The 17,036-nt window shown below is 52.1% G+C and overlaps 5 protein-coding genes across 5 annotated transcripts; 4 read left to right on the top strand and 1 right to left on the bottom strand.

Annotated features, from left to right (window-relative positions):
* Positions 1-2,854: 2,854 nt before the first annotated feature.
* J4E84_008563 (uncharacterized protein) lies at positions 2,855-3,934 on the top strand (the record flags this gene model as incomplete). The annotated part of the gene is made up of 1 exon (XM_049391134.1): positions 2,855-3,934. The coding sequence occupies one exon, from the start codon at positions 2,855-2,857 to the stop codon at positions 3,932-3,934; it is 1,080 nt and encodes a 359-aa protein (XP_049241166.1).
* Positions 3,935-4,254: 320 nt separating this feature from the next.
* J4E84_008562 (uncharacterized protein) lies at positions 4,255-6,823 on the bottom strand (the record flags this gene model as incomplete). Its single annotated transcript, XM_049391133.1, has 3 exons — positions 4,255-4,429; positions 4,482-6,370; positions 6,428-6,823. 3 exons carry the CDS (start codon positions 6,821-6,823, stop codon positions 4,255-4,257), a joined length of 2,460 nt encoding a protein of 819 aa, XP_049241165.1.
* Positions 6,824-7,387: 564 nt separating this feature from the next.
* On the top strand, positions 7,388-8,043 carry J4E84_008561 (uncharacterized protein; the record flags this gene model as incomplete). The annotated part of the gene is made up of 2 exons (XM_049391132.1): positions 7,388-7,783; positions 7,831-8,043. 2 exons carry the CDS (start codon positions 7,388-7,390, stop codon positions 8,041-8,043), a joined length of 609 nt encoding a protein of 202 aa, XP_049241164.1.
* Positions 8,044-9,433: 1,390 nt separating this feature from the next.
* J4E84_008560 (uncharacterized protein) lies at positions 9,434-10,337 on the top strand (the record flags this gene model as incomplete). Its single annotated transcript, XM_049391131.1, has 3 exons — positions 9,434-9,554; positions 9,625-10,137; positions 10,204-10,337. The coding sequence occupies 3 exons, from the start codon at positions 9,434-9,436 to the stop codon at positions 10,335-10,337; spliced, it is 768 nt and encodes a 255-aa protein (XP_049241163.1).
* Positions 10,338-14,326: 3,989 nt separating this feature from the next.
* On the top strand, positions 14,327-16,932 carry J4E84_008559 (uncharacterized protein; the record flags this gene model as incomplete). Its single annotated transcript, XM_049391130.1, has 5 exons — positions 14,327-14,714; positions 14,784-14,793; positions 14,851-14,876; positions 14,928-15,485; positions 15,542-16,932. The coding sequence occupies 5 exons, from the start codon at positions 14,327-14,329 to the stop codon at positions 16,930-16,932; spliced, it is 2,373 nt and encodes a 790-aa protein (XP_049241162.1).
* Between the last annotated feature and the right edge of the window lie 104 nt (positions 16,933-17,036).

Below are 17,036 nucleotides of genomic sequence, written 5' to 3'. Positions count from 1 at the left end.
CGTAGTGGAATGTTGTGAACGCCTTCGAGAAGCCGAGGTGCGGAGATGAGTGTGTGTGTGTCGGGAATGAACAGGGGGAGGTGTGTGTGAGACCGACTAGACAGGGGTGTTGTTGGGGGATGAGATGCAGGTGGAGGACGGATGGGAGGGACTATGGGGTGATGACGCTGACTGTGATGTGAGTCGAAGCAGTACTGACCCATTGTGCTGGATGCGGTTTGTTTGGCTTCTGTAGTGGTGGCTTGGGGGCACGCCGTGTCTCATAGCCACGTTGGACATGCCTCATTCACACCGACATTTGCATGTACTACACCAACATGTCTTCTACAAGCCTCGTCCTCCTTCCAAAGTCTGTTGCTATCGTGTTCTGCAGCCACAACGCCGCGTCGCCGAACACACATAAAGATGTGCTGACTAGTCAGCGAAGACCGTGGCTTGGGTTATCTGATGGTGAGAACAGGAAACGCACCAGGTCAGGCAACGTTCCAGAAAACATTGGACTAGCGTCTAATGTTTATGCATGATCCTGCCCGCTGGTTGGTTCGCATGTACCAGAGCGTTTGGGAGTGTTTAGGTTGGGAGGTTGTGATTGGTGCGTTATTCCTGACTGGGCGCCACAGGCGGAAAGACGGGAGCGCGCTCCGGTGGCATGACAACACCAGACGTGTTTCGTTGCGTAAAGGCGACATGGAGAAGCGGAAACGAGGCACAAGTATTTGGGGATGACGTCGAAGTCTGTTCGTTTGTATTGGACAAGGGTACGGAATGGTTCTTGAATGAAGCGCATGAACCAAGACTAGGGCGTGATGATCATCTCTTGGGTCTAGCAGCGACTGGGCTGAGCCTTGCATTATCTCATACCAGTACAAACTCATCGGCTTCGTCCTCCTCCCAATCGACCCTTTCGCCATACATCCAGCTCTCGTAGTAACATTGTCCTACCACTGTGTATTCTCCATTCACACACTGTCGCAATAGTAGAGGGACTGAAGATCCATGTATGATGCATATGCAGTCGCCTGGTCGTGCGGCTTTTGGCCCAAGCCCAAACAATTGCTTGCTCCCGAGGAAGAGTCTTTTGTGGATGAGTCTCAGATTCATTTGAGGGAACTTCTCTTTGTGAACTGCTTCGCTAACAGGCTCGGGTGTTTTCGTGTCAATGAAGCGTTCGTACATTGAGATCAAATCGCCTGTAGTATATTGTAGAGGCTCTGTGAGGGCTTGCGGACCAAGATCATGGCCCAAGAGCGTAACAAATATACGTTCCTTAGCAGCATTCATCCGGTCAGACGTATCGATATCCACTGTAGGCATGGTCGTTCTGAGGTTAGTCATTTCTTCGGCCAGTCGTACATTCTCTACTCCAAAAGTTGCGATCTCTTCTCGGGTAACACTTGACACGAACTGGACCGTGTCAATGATCCGGCCGCGAACAACCAAGCGCACATCGCCTTCTTGATATATTCCGTTCGCTTGGCATAGGCGCCCTTTGGCGGCGGCGTACGGGTAATGTGGAGTGTCGCCAATCCTGTAACCCTGCCATTTGTCTCCTGCAGAAGAAACGTCCACTCGCCAGTCTATGGTCCAAGAAGGTATCTCCGCGTCTGCGCTGCCGCGGATAAGCCCCAGGAACGCAAGCGAGCCAGTCTTCCGCGCCATATCTGCACAAAGCTTTCGGTATGCTTGTCCAGTAGACATCCTATAATCTGCAACGAAGTCCAGAGCGGAGGTCCTTTCTTGAAAAGCTAAAAATGCATTAATGGCGTCCCTGGGGTCGCTGGCCTCACGCGATGATGAGAGCCAGAACAGAACATCCAAGAAGTCGCTATATAAGGTGCTCTGCGTAGGGTCGCCTCGTAGCCATCTACGTGCCGTGTCCATGCTCAGCAAGCGATCGACTCCGAGGTGATCTGGGATTAGCGAGTAAACGACTTGCAGGGCCGCTTTTGACGAATATCTGATGACAAAGATGATACGATAAAGTACGTATATTTCAGTTGGTGTCGTTCCAAGTATCATCGTGGGCCGAGTGGATAACACGATCTCTTGGACTATCCATGCACGTTTAAAGTACGGGCGACCAATGGCCCAAGTCAATGCTTGAATGTACTGTGCTGTTGTATAGCCTGTATCGTTCTCTTGAGAAAAGAGAGCAATCAATCTGCTTTCCAGATCCTTGTGCATCTCGGCACTCCAATGGACATCAAGCGGTGGGAGCTCGCCCAAGTTTCTTATCAGATCAAGTAGTACAGGCGTATGCTCAGGAGACATGCCAATCCACATTAGCGTCCGCTCCGCCTGTCCATAGATGTGCGACATCAGAGAGACCTGGTGGCCTCGCTCGTCCAGATCATGCTGGTTCACAGCAATCTGATCAATCCAGATCTTCCCGCTTGATTCAGGTTGTGTCAGGAGCTCGTGAACATGGTGCAAGATGCGCGCTAGATGCACCGTAATCCTCAGAGACCCAGCACCGGTTATTGGAATAGACGAATAAGTATTGGTATCTCCAACTATGGGTTCCGGCTCTTCGTTGTCGTAGTCGGTCCATGTATATGAGAGCGCCTCGAAACGCGGCTTTTGCCTGATATCCACCTCCTCTAATTTGTATGCAGGAGCATCTTGAGTGCCGGAGACGGAGAGAAGCCGTATCGAGGTTGGAGTCGAACACGGCAGGTATTGGTATGCTGACATTATGAGGTCACACGAAGGATTTGGGACAGGCAGCCCACCACCGACGCGATGACCGCAGTGGCCCGTGCACTTGGCGCGTTCAAGCCCCACTAAAATTTCTTTGCAACTTCAATAGGTACGGCGCGCGGCAGTAACGACCACCACAACGTCCTTGGAAACCATGGCCGTCGACAACTCGCTGGAGTCGCTCCTCGCGACTCTTACTACATCAATTCAATCCGCTACAGAAGCTCTGCCAAATGACGACATCCTACCACCGAAGGAAGGCATTTCCCTTCTGGATGTCAAGAACGAGCTGCTTCTATCCTACCTACAAAACCTCGTCTTCCTCATCCTCCTAAAGCTCCGAGCACGCAAAGGCGACCAGCAAGAAACGAACCTCCACCCCCAAGATGAAGTCGTCCAGAAGCTAGTGGAACTGCGAATCTACCTAGAAAAGGGCGTACGACCACTTGAAAGCCGCCTGAAATACCAAATCGACAAGATCCTCCGCACAGCCGACGATGCCACACGTCGCACCACTCAAGCCTCGGCAAAGCCCGCCTCGAAATCAAAGAAGACCAAGACGGACACAGGCTCCGATTCCGACGTCAGCGATGCCGAATCAGCTGGCACAGCGCAAACCTCCGAAGACGAAGACGAAATGGCCTACGGCCCCCGCCGCGCCCTCGTAACACGCCAAAAGACCGAAGCAGCCCAAGAGCGCGCGCGCGCCGAAACCGCAAAGGACGGCATCTACCGCCCACCCAAGATAACGCCCATGGCAATGCCCGTACCCGAAAACCGCGAAGAGCGCCGCGAGCGCCGCCCCGGAAAATCCGCCACCCTCGACGAATTCATCGCAACCGAGCTCTCGGGCGCGCCCATCGCCGAGCCCAGCATCGGAAGCACCATCACACACGGCGGGCGACACACAAAGTCCGAACGCGAACGTCGCGAAGAGAACGAGAGGCGCGAGTACGAAGAAGCGAACTTTACGCGGTTGGCGCCGGGGAGCAAGAAGGATGCTGCGAAGCAGAAGGCGAGGCAGCAGCGGGATGGCGGGTTTGGGGGTGAGGAGTGGCGCAGTTTGGGCGCGGGGATTGATCGGATTGAGAAGTTGACGCAGAAGAAGAGTGGGAAGTTGGGGAGCTTGGAGAAGAGTCGGAAGAGGCCTGTGGGGGATGGGCCGAGGGGGAGTGGGAGTATGGCTGGGGATGCGTTTGAGAAGAGGAGGAAGGTTGTTGGGAGGTATAAGTGAGGTTTTGCATGATAGAGCAAGATCTAGAGAGGAAAACATTCCGGACAGCCGTGTCTCGCAATCAGAAAATACTTGCTTTTACGGCAAAATCCTTCGTGTGTACATCCTGATATTCTTTATTACCAAATTCACCTCTTTTGATTGTAAAAGGTATCTACAAAAATCTCCCACACGACGCCCAAGCCCATACTCCATCGACGCCAAGCTATGCATTCATTCATTCCGTAAGGGTAGTCCGCTCCCTCAAATTTAGCGACCGACCCCGAAAACGCCCGCAAACATGCTGCTGAAGTGCTGTGCAAATACCCCTTTTCTGCTCTCTAAGCCAGATACCTATACGAATCAGTCTGCGCGCCGTCTACGCGCTCCAGGTATTCACGCTCAATGAGCGACTCAATGCGTTTCTTAACCATGGTGACCTCGGGTTTAAATTGGCCGACAAGTTGGCTGAGGGTTTCGGACATGAGCTGTTGATGCGAGAGTTCTTTACGTTGTCTGTTTTGTTGTCAGCATGTTTGAGATTACATAGGTTCTGAGGAATACATACTTCATGATACGCACAACGGCGGCCTCAATGCAGAAGCCTCGCGAATCGTCATTCTTCTTCTCGGTCTCGCGACGCTCACGATCGCTCTCGACCTTGTTGCCGCCGCTGACAACACCAACCTTGATCTTGACAAATTTACCCTGGAAACCTTCGTTGAAGGAGAACTTATCGGTAGGCTTGACGTCCTTGGACATGGGCTCCTTGATCAAAATTCGTGTCTTGGGTGCGACGGCGAGCGACTGTAAGTTACGGATGAGATCACTAGGAGGGATGTTTGTCTGGGCTTGAATCTCTTCGAATGTTAGGCGTTCGCCGGCATCAAGCTCGTTGAAGAGAAGCAGGATGATCATGCCATATGTCGACACATTGAGGTCGTGGCGACGCTCCTTGACAGAGCCATCCTTCTGAGGAACCTTGGGGAAGACAGCTTTGATGTCTGCTGATCCCATGTTGGGGAGCCAGGTAAGCTGTCGTCCGGAATGCTTCTGGCTGTAGAACTTCTCGAAACCGCGCTTGAGCTTGTCTACAACGAGGGGGTAATTGCATCGTGGTCGCTTGTCCTCTTCGTCGGCGGCAGCTCCACCCATAGTCTCGAGAGGCCATGTCATGCTGGTCAGCACGTTGATAGACAGCTCGATGCGCTTAGGATCCTTCTCTCCGAGGCCTTCCACGTGCTTCTTGAAGCCAGCAGTAAGCTCTTCGGAGATGGTCATGTCCTTGAACATGGCCTCCAGCTTCAGAGTGAAATTGTTGCCGAGCTCGATCTTCATCTTGGAGATCATTTGCTTCTCTACTTCGTTGCTGATTGACTTGTTCATCAACAGACGGCGACACAGATGCTTCTTGTAGTAGCGCTCGAAAAGGTCCTTGTCCTGTACATATCGTAGCAGGATGATGGCCTTCTCCAGAACCGCGTCAATCTCAGCCTCAGTCTTGCCCTTGATGCCCTTCTTCATGTTTTCGTCGATAAAGAGGGAGATGTATTCGGATGATCGTGGGAATGTCACCGAGTTGATGAAATCGGAGAAACTTGCTGTTTGCGCCTGTTGCAGCAGCGGATCGCACTCGAATGACTCTCGCCAAATCTTGTCAAACCGATCTTTCAGGGCAAGGACATCCTCGACCCACTTGATCGCAGCGACAGTCTGCTGGTTCAGGCTCTTCTCTTGCGCAGCACCCTTGCCCTTGTCGGCTGAATCGGCGGCAGGTGCAACGGCTGGCGCCAGTGACGCCGCGATCGCGTCCTTGTTGATGTCTGAGCCCATCTCGACAATGCGCTGCTGAATGGCTCGGGTTGTCTGGATCTTCTTGTCATCTACCCGCCTGTTCAGGTCGTAGATAAGGTTCAGCTCTTCAAGTCTATGGTTGTCGATCATGAAGCGTACACCGCTCTCCATCTCTACAAGCTCGTGTATCCGGAACTTGATCATCTCTTCCTCCACAACCTTCTGAATCTTGGGTCCCGTAGTGTCCAGCAGTGTTTGCTTGCAGCGCTCGTCCTCTTCGTAAATTCTGCGTCGCGCATGTTTGCAGTATGCGCCGGCATGCGCGTCGCGTAGTAAAAGCTCCGATTCTTCGCGGTAAAAGGCTCTGCTGGTGTCCAGATACTCCACCTCAAAAGACGTGTTGTACAGTCGCTGGTCCTCCGCCTCTATCTCGCCCTCGTGTAGGCCCTCGAGCATATACACGCAAGACTTGATAAGCTGCTTGTCGATGACGTCGCCGTCACGCTCCATCTGTATCTGATCGAGGATGATGTTGTTCAAGAGGTTGAGGATCGCTCGAGCGTCGGTCGGGGATATCTTGGAATTTAGGATTTCGTCGCGGAACAGAACCATGGCGGCGTTGTAAATTGATGGGCGGCGATGGTCAGCACAGTAGACACGGTCCTAAGCAGACCGTGTTAGCTAACATCCTCAGCTCAGTCCGTCCAGATATCATCTTACCATGTACATGAGCACGTCTGCCAGCATGCTGGTGCAGATCTGGTGATCGCTCCATGCCTGCTTCAGCCCTTTCAGAAACCTCTCGCCCGCTACACGTCGCTCATTTGGTGTAGTTCCGCCGATACTCTGCGCGTCTACGAGTAGGTTCGTTGAGAGCAATTGGGAGATTGAGGCTCGGACCTCGGTGCTCAACCAATTTCGCTCGAATTCGTGGACTTTCTCGTAGAGAGCCTCGCCTTTCTTCTTCAGAACGATTCGGTATGCGTGGCGGTAAAGCTCCTCGTACGACAGCTTGGACGCATTCTTTGTGTGGATCTCCCTAAAGGCCGCCTCGATGGTGGCCCACGTGTTCTCGAAATCTACTTCGTCGCCGTGCAGACCCTGCGAACGCGCCATTGTTAGTGTTGAGTCTACAGCATGGAGTCTTTTTTCATGACAGCGAGGTTGAGCGGCGTAGGCTAGCACGCGAGGAAAGTGAAAGTGAAGGTGAAAGTGAGCGCGCAGTACGTACCCTCCTTGGCGGCCGTATCCGCTGTCTTCCTCGTCCTGCGATCATCTTCGCTCCTGCCTTGTTCTGATCGTGTGATATCTAGAGCTTAGAAGCTCGGTGCGGTCGCAGGCGGAGGTAGGCTGGCGGTGCAGATGCCCGGTGTGGCGTGGGTGCGAGGAATAGACCAGGACTTCAAAGGAACATTTGAGCCTAACACGCGGAACAGCGAGGGTGACCGTGAAGGAATAGCACGCGTGGCGGGAGACGCGAGTGATGGTGAAGTTCAGGTGCCGGGCGTGTTGCGGGCGAGGGTCCCCGCTGCACGAGAGCTCGCCGTCGTCATGGCTTGGCGCTCGGTCAATTATTCTTTGCCCGCTGCACTTCCGTTCGTCATACCTCACACGCCGTTTCACAGTCGCCAGCTCACTCTTTCACCATCTTTGAGTCGTGTCAGTTTGTGTCATATCGTCATGCGCTCCTCCACCTCTTTGTCGCGCGGCATCGCCCGAACCACTGCGCCCCGAACTGCACGAATCCCCCATACCGAGCGCATTCCAGCGCCCGCAAAGCGCCTCTTCCACACACCGCGAACGTCAGCTGCCATACGACCTTCACTTATACTATCACGTGCGCGATTACCTTCTACAGTCCGCTTTGACTCAAGCGCAGCCCCTCCCACGTCAACAGATGCGCCAGACTCACGACTAGAGCGCGAACAAGTCCCGTCATACGAACTCACATTTACCTGCAACGTCTGCAAGACACGCTCTTCACATCGATTGTCGAAGCAAGGCTACCATCATGGGACTGTTTTAATCCAATGTCCGGGCTGCAAGAATCGGCATCTCATTGCAGACCACCTCAAGGTATGACCCATGGATAGTTGGCATGGCTGGAGGCTAACGGTTCCCAGGTATTCTCAGACAAGTCCGTCACGATCGAGGACCTCATGCGGGAGAAAGGCAGCCTAGTCAAGAGGGGCTCCTTAAGCGCAGAAGGCGATGTTGAATTCTGGGATGACGGCAGCACCACACCCAGATCCGCACAATTCCACGCCGAATCTAAGCCCAAAGGCGACAACCGCCTGGCCGCGCAGCCGGAACCATCAAAACCCTCGCAAGACTAAACGTTACGCATTCGAGATAAACACGTCCACTTGTCGACACGGTCGATTTCTCGGACAACCGCCGACAGCCTGTATAACATTGTTTGAATACCACTCAGGAGTTTTCGTTGCGATACAGCGTTTCCGGGTGGCTGAGTGCACCTCGAATACACACGGCCCTGGAACTTCTCCACACGCGCAAAGAAGTGCTTACAGTGATGTTAGACTTACTTTTGTTCGTTCAAGATCGTGCTGCCCGTACCGCGGTATACACCCTTCGATCGCATCGTTTTGTCCAACTTGATGTCAATCCTGAACGATGGATGTGCAGTTTGATTTGCACAGAAAAGCGCCCGACGCGAACATGACGTCCATTGCCAAACACATTATGACCTCCATCGGACTGGATAAAAAGCATCGGAGGATGTGGTATGTCGCGAAACTGCCGAGGCCTAAATTTGTGGGGATGGTGTTTCGTGCCAGTCTGAGGTGAAATCACGACCCTCAGATCGAGAGGAACACGTCCGATCAGCTGGTAACACTCAGGACAGTCTACCGCAAATGACATGGTCGGCGTAACTGTGGTTTGTTCGGAGTCATCGTCAGCTGACCTGGTAGAGAGCACCCTGATCATGCTAGCCATCTCACGATTGTCAACAACAACTAGGTGGATCATCGCGGCGATTTGCAATCTGAACCGCCTTTTCTAAAGCCTGCGTTGCGATAGAATCTGTTGAACTTGTCAAACCCGGTATTTCTTACCACTTCCAAGGCTTTTGTTGTATGGTAATAAGAGTTTTGGACGCTGCGCACTGCCATGTCCACTCTCCCTAGAAGATGACCGACTGGGAAGAATCCCATACGTCTTTTCCCATCCCAATACTTATGGGTCTGTCCTTTCCAACCGAGGAACGTTACCGGCGCATCGCGATGTGATAGGATGCGATCCACTTCCCTACATACGCCGAGATCGTTGTAACGGACGCGAAATGAGTTGTGGCTTGTCGGTTATTTATTCCGAACCGCCAAGTCCTCGAGTGTTTCTTTTACCTCTCCCCATCACGAATCCATCAAGCACATCCCAGAGAATCGCCAAAAAGTTCACGTATCGCATCTCTTCGTCGACTTTGCGAGCCGAGGCACCCCAAATGGCGTGGTGCAACGTCCTTTAGATGTTGGGGCCGAGGGCTGGCGATGCCATTGACGAGTTTCACGCCTGACAACGATGTGTAGCTGTCACTCGAAGCAGGTCGATATATAATCTGAGTGCTCAAAGAGTTTATAGGCACCAGCAGAGATCACTTCAAGCGAATCACTCGTTGACAGTCATACCTTCACATCCTTTCGTTAACATTCATCTTTGAGATCCATTCCCATCATTACTCTGCCCGTTCTCTCATTTAGAACCACCATGAAGGTCTCATCTACTATCAGCTTTCTCGCTATCTTTGCGTCAGCCTCGGCTTTCCCGACCTATGTCGCTCGCCAGGCCTGGGTGCCCAGGAACTGGACAGCTCCAGGTCCTACCGATGGTTAGTTGCAACATCTAAACAGACATCTCTGGTCGTGATAGGACCATCCAACTAACCAGTGACCCAACAGCACGCGGTCCATGCCCCGGCATGAACACTCTCGCCAACCACGGCTACCTGCCGCACGACGGACGGCGAATCACCCGCGACATCCTCGCCGACGCCATGCTCGAAGGCTTCAACATCGCCAAAAGCGACGCCATCATCCTCTTCTCGCAAGCCGTACGCACCAACCCAGAGCCTTTCGCACGTACATTCGACCTCGACACGCTGGGCCGTGAGGGCGTGCTGGAGCACGACTTCAGCCTGAGTCGTTCTGACCGCTTCTTCGCTAACCCCCTCCCCTTCAACGAAACCGTCTGGGCTGAGACAGCATCTTTCTTCACGACCCCGGAAATCACCGTTCAGCAGCTCGCTGATGCCCGCATGGCACGCCTTGCGACATCTAAGAAAACTAACCCGGAGCACAAGGCTTCGTTGTTGGCGGATGGGTTTAGCTGGGGTGAATGCGCTTCGTTCTTTGAGATTATGGCGGATGGCACTACGAGTACTGTTAGGAAGGACTTTATTGAGTACTGGCTGCGTAAGTTTTAAACTTTGTCTTTTCTTATGGATGAATGGAGCGTAGTTGCTAACGCATGTGATGTAGGCAACGAGCGCATGCCTACTGAGATTGGCTGGACTCGCCGCCCGACTGTCATGCAGACTAGCGAGCGTACTAAGTTCACGCGTGCGCTGATGGAGGCTGCGGGTCAGGGTACTGGCTTTTCCTTGTTGCAGTGAGAGGGGTTTGCGGGTTGTAGCTGGGTCTCACTTGCTGGAAGCTAAGAGGAAAGAAAACTGAAGTACACTGCGCAAGTTGAAAGTGCTCGAAGAATTTCGTTATGCACATATTATGGCTTATGGGCGTACGGGTTATGCCATAATCAAATTAAACAGGTCGTTTTTGCTGTGTAGCAACCGAAACGGATCGACAAATTTGTAGACACCTGGCAGCAGTGACTATTCACCATATCGCCTTGCCACACTACCGAACACAGCAATATATGGCTTGTGTCATTGCAACTGACCCAAGGTTTTGAGGGCCTGCGACATCGACTTTGACATGCGAGCAAGTGAGCATTCTTGGGCCACGGAGGAGTGCCATACCATTGAGAAAGGCGCGCTTCAGAACCATTAGGTGGGATTTGTGTCAGTTTCCCTCCAACGCAACGGCTCAGCCCTGAACTGAACGGCCTTTCTTTTGAGGGGCAAAGCTTTCCGTTCGCTCACCGATGATGTGCGTGGCTGGACTTAGTCATCAGCCTTGTGATGCTGCCTAAACCGACCCAATCGCTCCTTCCCCTCTTCGCTTCTCTGAACATCACTCTTTCTGCCACAACGCCTGTTACACATACACGCTCTCAGCAGAACTTCATATCCACATCAAGGATATCGAGATTACTTCACTTCACCACCGACCGACTGCGAGACGGTTTTGTTGCGACAATTACGGCCAGCGCATCGCAGCCTCGCGCCCGGGGTCGGGCTCAATGGAATCCCTCCAAGCACCGCTTACCTCGGGCTCGGACCAATCGCCATACCAACCCATCGATTCAGACGGCGGAGAGATTCGCTTGGTTGAACTATCGCCAGGTGGATATAACGATCCGATCAGCCTGTCACTACGTACGGTCAAAATGAGATGGTGGGTGACAGACGAGGACGACTCAGACGAGGATGAAACATACGAAGGGGACATAGACAAGGATGAATTGAATTGGGAAGAATCAGACGGCTGGTACACGTATATGCCGAGCTTCAACCGCGAAGTCGAATATGAAGCTCTATCATATGCTTGGGGAACCACGATTAGTCCTCGCAAAGCACTAGTTGATGGATTCGAGTTGCCCATCACCGAAAGTCTCGATCAAGGGCTGAGGCGTCTTCGGTTCGACAACAAACCGCGTATGCTTTGGATTGACGCACTGTGCATAAACCAGCGGGATGTAGAGGAGAGATCTCACCAGGTTCAGCACATGGCCATGATCTATCGATCTGCGAACAAAGTCTTAATATGGCTTGGTGGATGGCCGAAACATACAGCTTGTTCGCACTCAGACGATTGCCAAGCGCTCTGGTTGATCACGCTACAAGAAAAGGGAAGGGGTTATCCACCTCAAGTTTCGCTCCATATGTGGCAGCATTATGTGGAAATCTTGGAGCTTCCCTGGTTTCGTCGCCTTTGGGTCATTCAAGAGCTGGCATTAGCGAGAACTGACCCGATTGTACTGATCGGCAGCGTGAGCACACGTTGGTCCATTTTCTTGCAATCTATTTCAGATATACTTCTTGCCACCGGGTCAAAACGACCGGAAGATCCTGAGCTTTGCGATCGATTTGAGTACGGCTTGATGCGCGTCTTAGACTTGCAAGATATTAGATCGCTCTCTGATAACCACAGAGGCTTGTATTGGTGCCTGATCGCATCAAAAAACGCGGAGTCTGCGAACCCGCTCGATAAGGTCTATGGACTTCTCGCACTATGCGAATTTCAAGTTACCGAGGCAATAGCAGTCGATTACTCAAAATCCCTATGGCATGTATTGGCCGAGGCCACAGTCGTCTCCATCTTGGAGGAGTCCGCGTTTCCCTATCTTAACGAAGACGCACGACCTACTGGAGGCTTTGATCGGACACACTGGACTACTTCGTCCTGGATACTGGACTTCACTTCGATCTCTACGGATGCTATTCTTGGAAACGTGCCCAACTCGGAGCTGGACATGGAAGAGCGTAAGAAGCGACGAGGCTCGATACGCCTATCGATGGATTCCCAGACGCTTTATGCACATGGAAGATATGTTGGTATCGTCTGTGAAACACAGAACTCTTCATGGTCCTGGGGTAAAAGGGAGACGGGGTTCCGAGAACAGACAATGAACAATGAGATATATGACTTTTACCATAGCATCTTGAAACCTCGAGGCATATTACCACGTTCTCTTCTACAAATACTTCGACGAAGAAGTATAGAAGACGAAGATCTTGATCGCTTTACTAGCCTTCTGCTCGGAAGTAGAGATGGGTTCCGCCAAAACTTCACACTCGATGTATACCGTGACGGACGTGGTATCTCTGGTGAGAACTTGGGACACTTTGGGGGCCGTGACATCATTGTCACGGAAGAAGGGCACCTTGGAATCTCATGGCATCACAACTGCCGACTTGTACCCGACGGCGCTATACTTGTCTGTTTATTTGGGACAGAAGTTCCTTTCATCTTGGCACCAATACCAGGAACTCAGTCGTACGAAATGATCAATGTCGCTTACGTGCCGGGGTATGGCGACGAAATCTTGGATTTAACATATGCGGACAGCGAGTCGGCGACTTGGATAAACTTTGCTGCGGAGGGTGGCAGGGAGTATGCGATCGTGTAGTCTCTTCTAGGGATCTGACATCGGGAACCGCTAGCGGATGGATAAAAAAGAGACCCTTTCGAGCTCCAGATGCAAAGGCGAATGTTTCTAGCGACTGCGACAGCTAACGTGTTGGAGCTTGAAGGTCGTCCCCCAGACCAGCGTTGAACCTGTCGAGAAAGCTCACGTTCGAGACAAACGACAACAACATTGACAGTTCCGCAATCGGTCAATCACCGAGCCTACCTTCCTTACCATCGCTCAAAAGAGGATCTGAACCACCATGCAAGCCAGAACCTCGCAGTATACGGCACGGGCCGTAGTAGCAATACAGTCGGCTTATTTGGCCTCGCTGAGCTAGCAAACAACGTGGTGCCAGGCGATATTGGCGAGGAGGCCTTTCCGTCAGACTCTGGCTAGAAGCACTGTTGTGAATCAAGATCAAATTTGACATTGACAGAAGGCAACAGCGAGATATGAAAGCTCTTCCTTCTGTTCACACGTGCAGCGCTTTGGTTGTGCCGCGTCACGTGTTCTTGAGGGTGTTCAACTTGGCCTCATTATCAGCAGGCAATCTCGCCTGAACACTGTGCTGGTAACAACCTTGGAAGTCAAAGGTTCTGCTGGGCTACCATAAGCCGGAATAGAGAGAAGCGACGCGTAAGAGTGCCCTTTCGATCTCGATCAGCGCGGCCCTGGGCGTGCAAAAAGAAAGTTTGCTCCATCGGAGGTTCGGTAGTTGTGAAGGGAGGACTGGGCTTGGCATAGGTAAGCACGAAATATTGGGGGGCGGGGGCCATTAGAGCCGCGTCCCCATCTGCGCGTCCTACTTGGGCCATCGCGACAACATCATTTTCGACCATCTTCGAATTGCTATGTCGACAACTCCATCTACCTCCTTCTCGATGATCTAAGAGGTCGCTTATCAATCACACAGTTCTGAAGCTTGATATTCGTCGATGTGTCCCTCACGGCGTGGCTGGGTTGACCGGTGAGGACAGGAGGACCTTTTGCCTAGGCCATAAACGCGACCTCTCACGCCCTCGTGTCGCACAACAGCCAGGCTGAGTTCGCCACATCCCATATTGGATAGCTGAACAGCTGGCAATACCACTAGTGCCTCTGCGATCGCGTCCGAGGCGTATGTTACCAGTCTAGACACTTGTCGCTTATTCGCAGCAGAGCCCGCTGGCATGCGGCTCATGGCGCCACGTTGCCTTCTTGCGGGCCGTGAGATTTGGCAAGCTTCTGATGTAGGCTGCATAGATATATGACGCGTTTCCAGGTACAAGCTATGTTACATCTTCTCCACACCCGGTCGCTGTTCCTTGCGTGCTGCTCCACTGTTTTATCTGTTGGTACCCGACAACCATGGCTACGTCCATCGCGTCTCAAGCGTCTGTACATGAGCCGACGATCGAAGACAATCCCAGGTACGACCTCACTACTCGCACTGTGTTTGCAAAGTTCCTAACCATGATCGACAGTGTTGAAGAGGATAATCCATTGAATGGAGTCACACAGGAAAATGCCATCAGATTTCACATGAAATACGATCTACCAGTCGAGCAGGATGTATTTGTCCGCGGCGTTCTTGCCTTGCGGTCGCAGGTCGACATAAAGCCTGTATTCGAACGTATCCAAACGCGGCGTAGAGAGCACCCCAACGAACCGCGCAGGCCCATCGAGTTGCATGTCGGCGAGCAGAGATACACAAGATTGGAAAGTGAAGTTCTATACAAGGCCTTCCTGCCACAGAGTAGGTGGGAAACGCTGCGAAGTCTTTCGAGGTTGCATCGGCTTTTGATTGTCGCTTGCATTTTTGCAGCAATGACGCAGTAAGTGCTGACTTTGTGGTGTTCAGCACATACGATTTGTGTCTAACGTCTTTCCAGGGGTTGGGACCAAGCTGCTATGGCTGGTAAGACACGCCGAGAGAAGCGGCCGTCTCATGTCAACTAACAACAAGAAGGAGCTGCTATCGAAGTAATGCATGATCTAGGTAGAAATACCACCGCCGCATGCTCCGGCTTCGACGTCCCGAACACAGCGGACGGCCAGCCCAATGCCAGTCTCGATCGTAATGCCTGGCTGCTGGGAGTCACAGTCGGAGTACCATTCTTCGCTGGTGCAATACTAGGTCTAATCATTACCGACCCAATCACCAGAATCCTCCGCTTTGGCCGTCGAGGGGCTATATGTGTTGCTGGCATATTCAGCTTCATATCGGTTGTAGGCTCTGCTTCCGTGCACAAATGGGAGCATCTCCTCGGTTTCAGAATCCTGTTGGGCGCCGGCATGGCAGGCAAAGCCTCTATTGTTCCTATCCTGCTTTCCGAAACCTCGCCCAAAGACGTACGCGGCTTTCTGCTGGTTTTCTGGCAACTTTTTGTCGCATTTGGGCTAGCCGCTGGATCAGTTGCCAACATGGCCGTGTATCGCCTCAATGTTAATTCGAGCTGGCGATACATGTTCATCTCTGCCTTCATCCCCGCATTGATATTACTATCATTGATCCTCTTTTCCCCTGGTAAGTGACTCATAATAATCCAAATCCTCATTCCTCGAGGGCTGACATCTATTTAGAATCCCCTCGATGGCTATTGAAGGAAAGCGGCGCCGTGGGAAAACTTTCAAACGGCAAACGTTCTAAGAACGATCCTCGCAGAGGAGACCTCATTCGAGAGGCGTACAAGTCCCTTGTCGATCTTCGAGGCGAAGATGTTCCCATAATTGCTGCTGGCGAGCTGTTCCTCATGCATACGCGTCTGATTGATGAGCAGCGTCGACTGAAGGCAGCATTGGGTCGCCGGTCATATACTTCTAGTGCGGCCGACAGGACTACAAACGCAAAGAGCCCCTTCCTTGATGTCATTCAACACATAAGCTGGCGAGAGAGAGTCACGTTGATTTTCTTCCGCTCCGGCTACACGAACAGAGCACATCGAGCTGCAATCGCGGTAATGGTCTCACAACAACTGTGCGGTATCAACTTGATAGCTTTCATGGCTGACCATTTTTTTCGGTACTCCTTCTTCAACAACAAATGTGACACGTCAACCGACCAGAAAATGCAGCTACTGGGCGCCTCCCTTGGATTGATGTTTTTGAACTTCATAGCTACAATCCCCGCTCTGTTCGTTATCGACATTCCTGATGGACGGCGACGAGTTTTGAACTGGTCATTCCCAGTTATGGCCTTGTCCCTGCTGGGCTCTGCCTTAGTTCTGAAGATACCGGAGAAGATCATAATCGATGGGAAGAATCGGACGACCCGGCCAGATACTGGAGCCATCGCTGGGCACTACATTTTCTTGGTCGTGTTCATGATCGCATATTCCATCGGAGAAGGCCCAGCAGCTTTCGTTATCTCAGCCGAAGTATTCCCGCTTGTTAATCGTGAACTTGGTATGAGTCTTGCTGTATGTTGGAATTTCATTGGGGCCGGACTTCTCGCTGTCCTATCCCCCTGGCTTCTGATCAAGCTTGGTCCGTTGAGCGTGCTCTTGTTGTTCGCAGGCACTAATATCCTCGCATGGTTCCTATGTTTCTGGCTTGTTCCCAGTACTGGTAAAGAGGATCTGGAACAAGTGTTCGAGCAGCTCGATATCACCACCGGCTTCATGTTCATCTACACTCTCAAGAAAATCTCGCGTGGACTCACCAAACCAGTGGAGTTCTGCTTGCGGTTGTTCTCTAAGCCTCTGAAAGAGTGTGGCTACCCAGAGAGACTCGGGTCACCAAGGAAGGAGTGGGACAATGCGAAGAAGGCACAACAATCGAAGGCCATGCCCACCAATACTGCGGGTTCTGCATACTCAAGCGAAGATGAGGTAGATGAGATGATGCGCATACGACGCCGACGAGCGTCTCACAACTTCCAAGATCCACATGCGCCCATTCAGTCAGGTTCTCTCGAACGAGAAGTATCGTCAGCACAACAACCCGAGGTTGCGCACGACGCAGAACCCAATTGAAGCATCACTTCCCGCAATTGATAGACACAGATGACTTTTGTTTGCAACACTCCCATGTCAAGCTAGGCTGATACACAACGTCTGCTGTTTACTTACTGCCTCTT

The sequence above is a fragment of the Alternaria hordeiaustralica genome (genome assembly GCF_023758085.1).
Source record: "Alternaria hordeiaustralica strain BMP 2776 chromosome Unknown scaffold_22, whole genome shotgun sequence".
NCBI classification, from domain to species: domain Eukaryota; kingdom Fungi; phylum Ascomycota; class Dothideomycetes; order Pleosporales; family Pleosporaceae; genus Alternaria; species Alternaria hordeiaustralica.
Note: the sequence above shows the minus strand (reverse complement) of the source record. Positions and strands in the feature narration are given on the sequence as shown.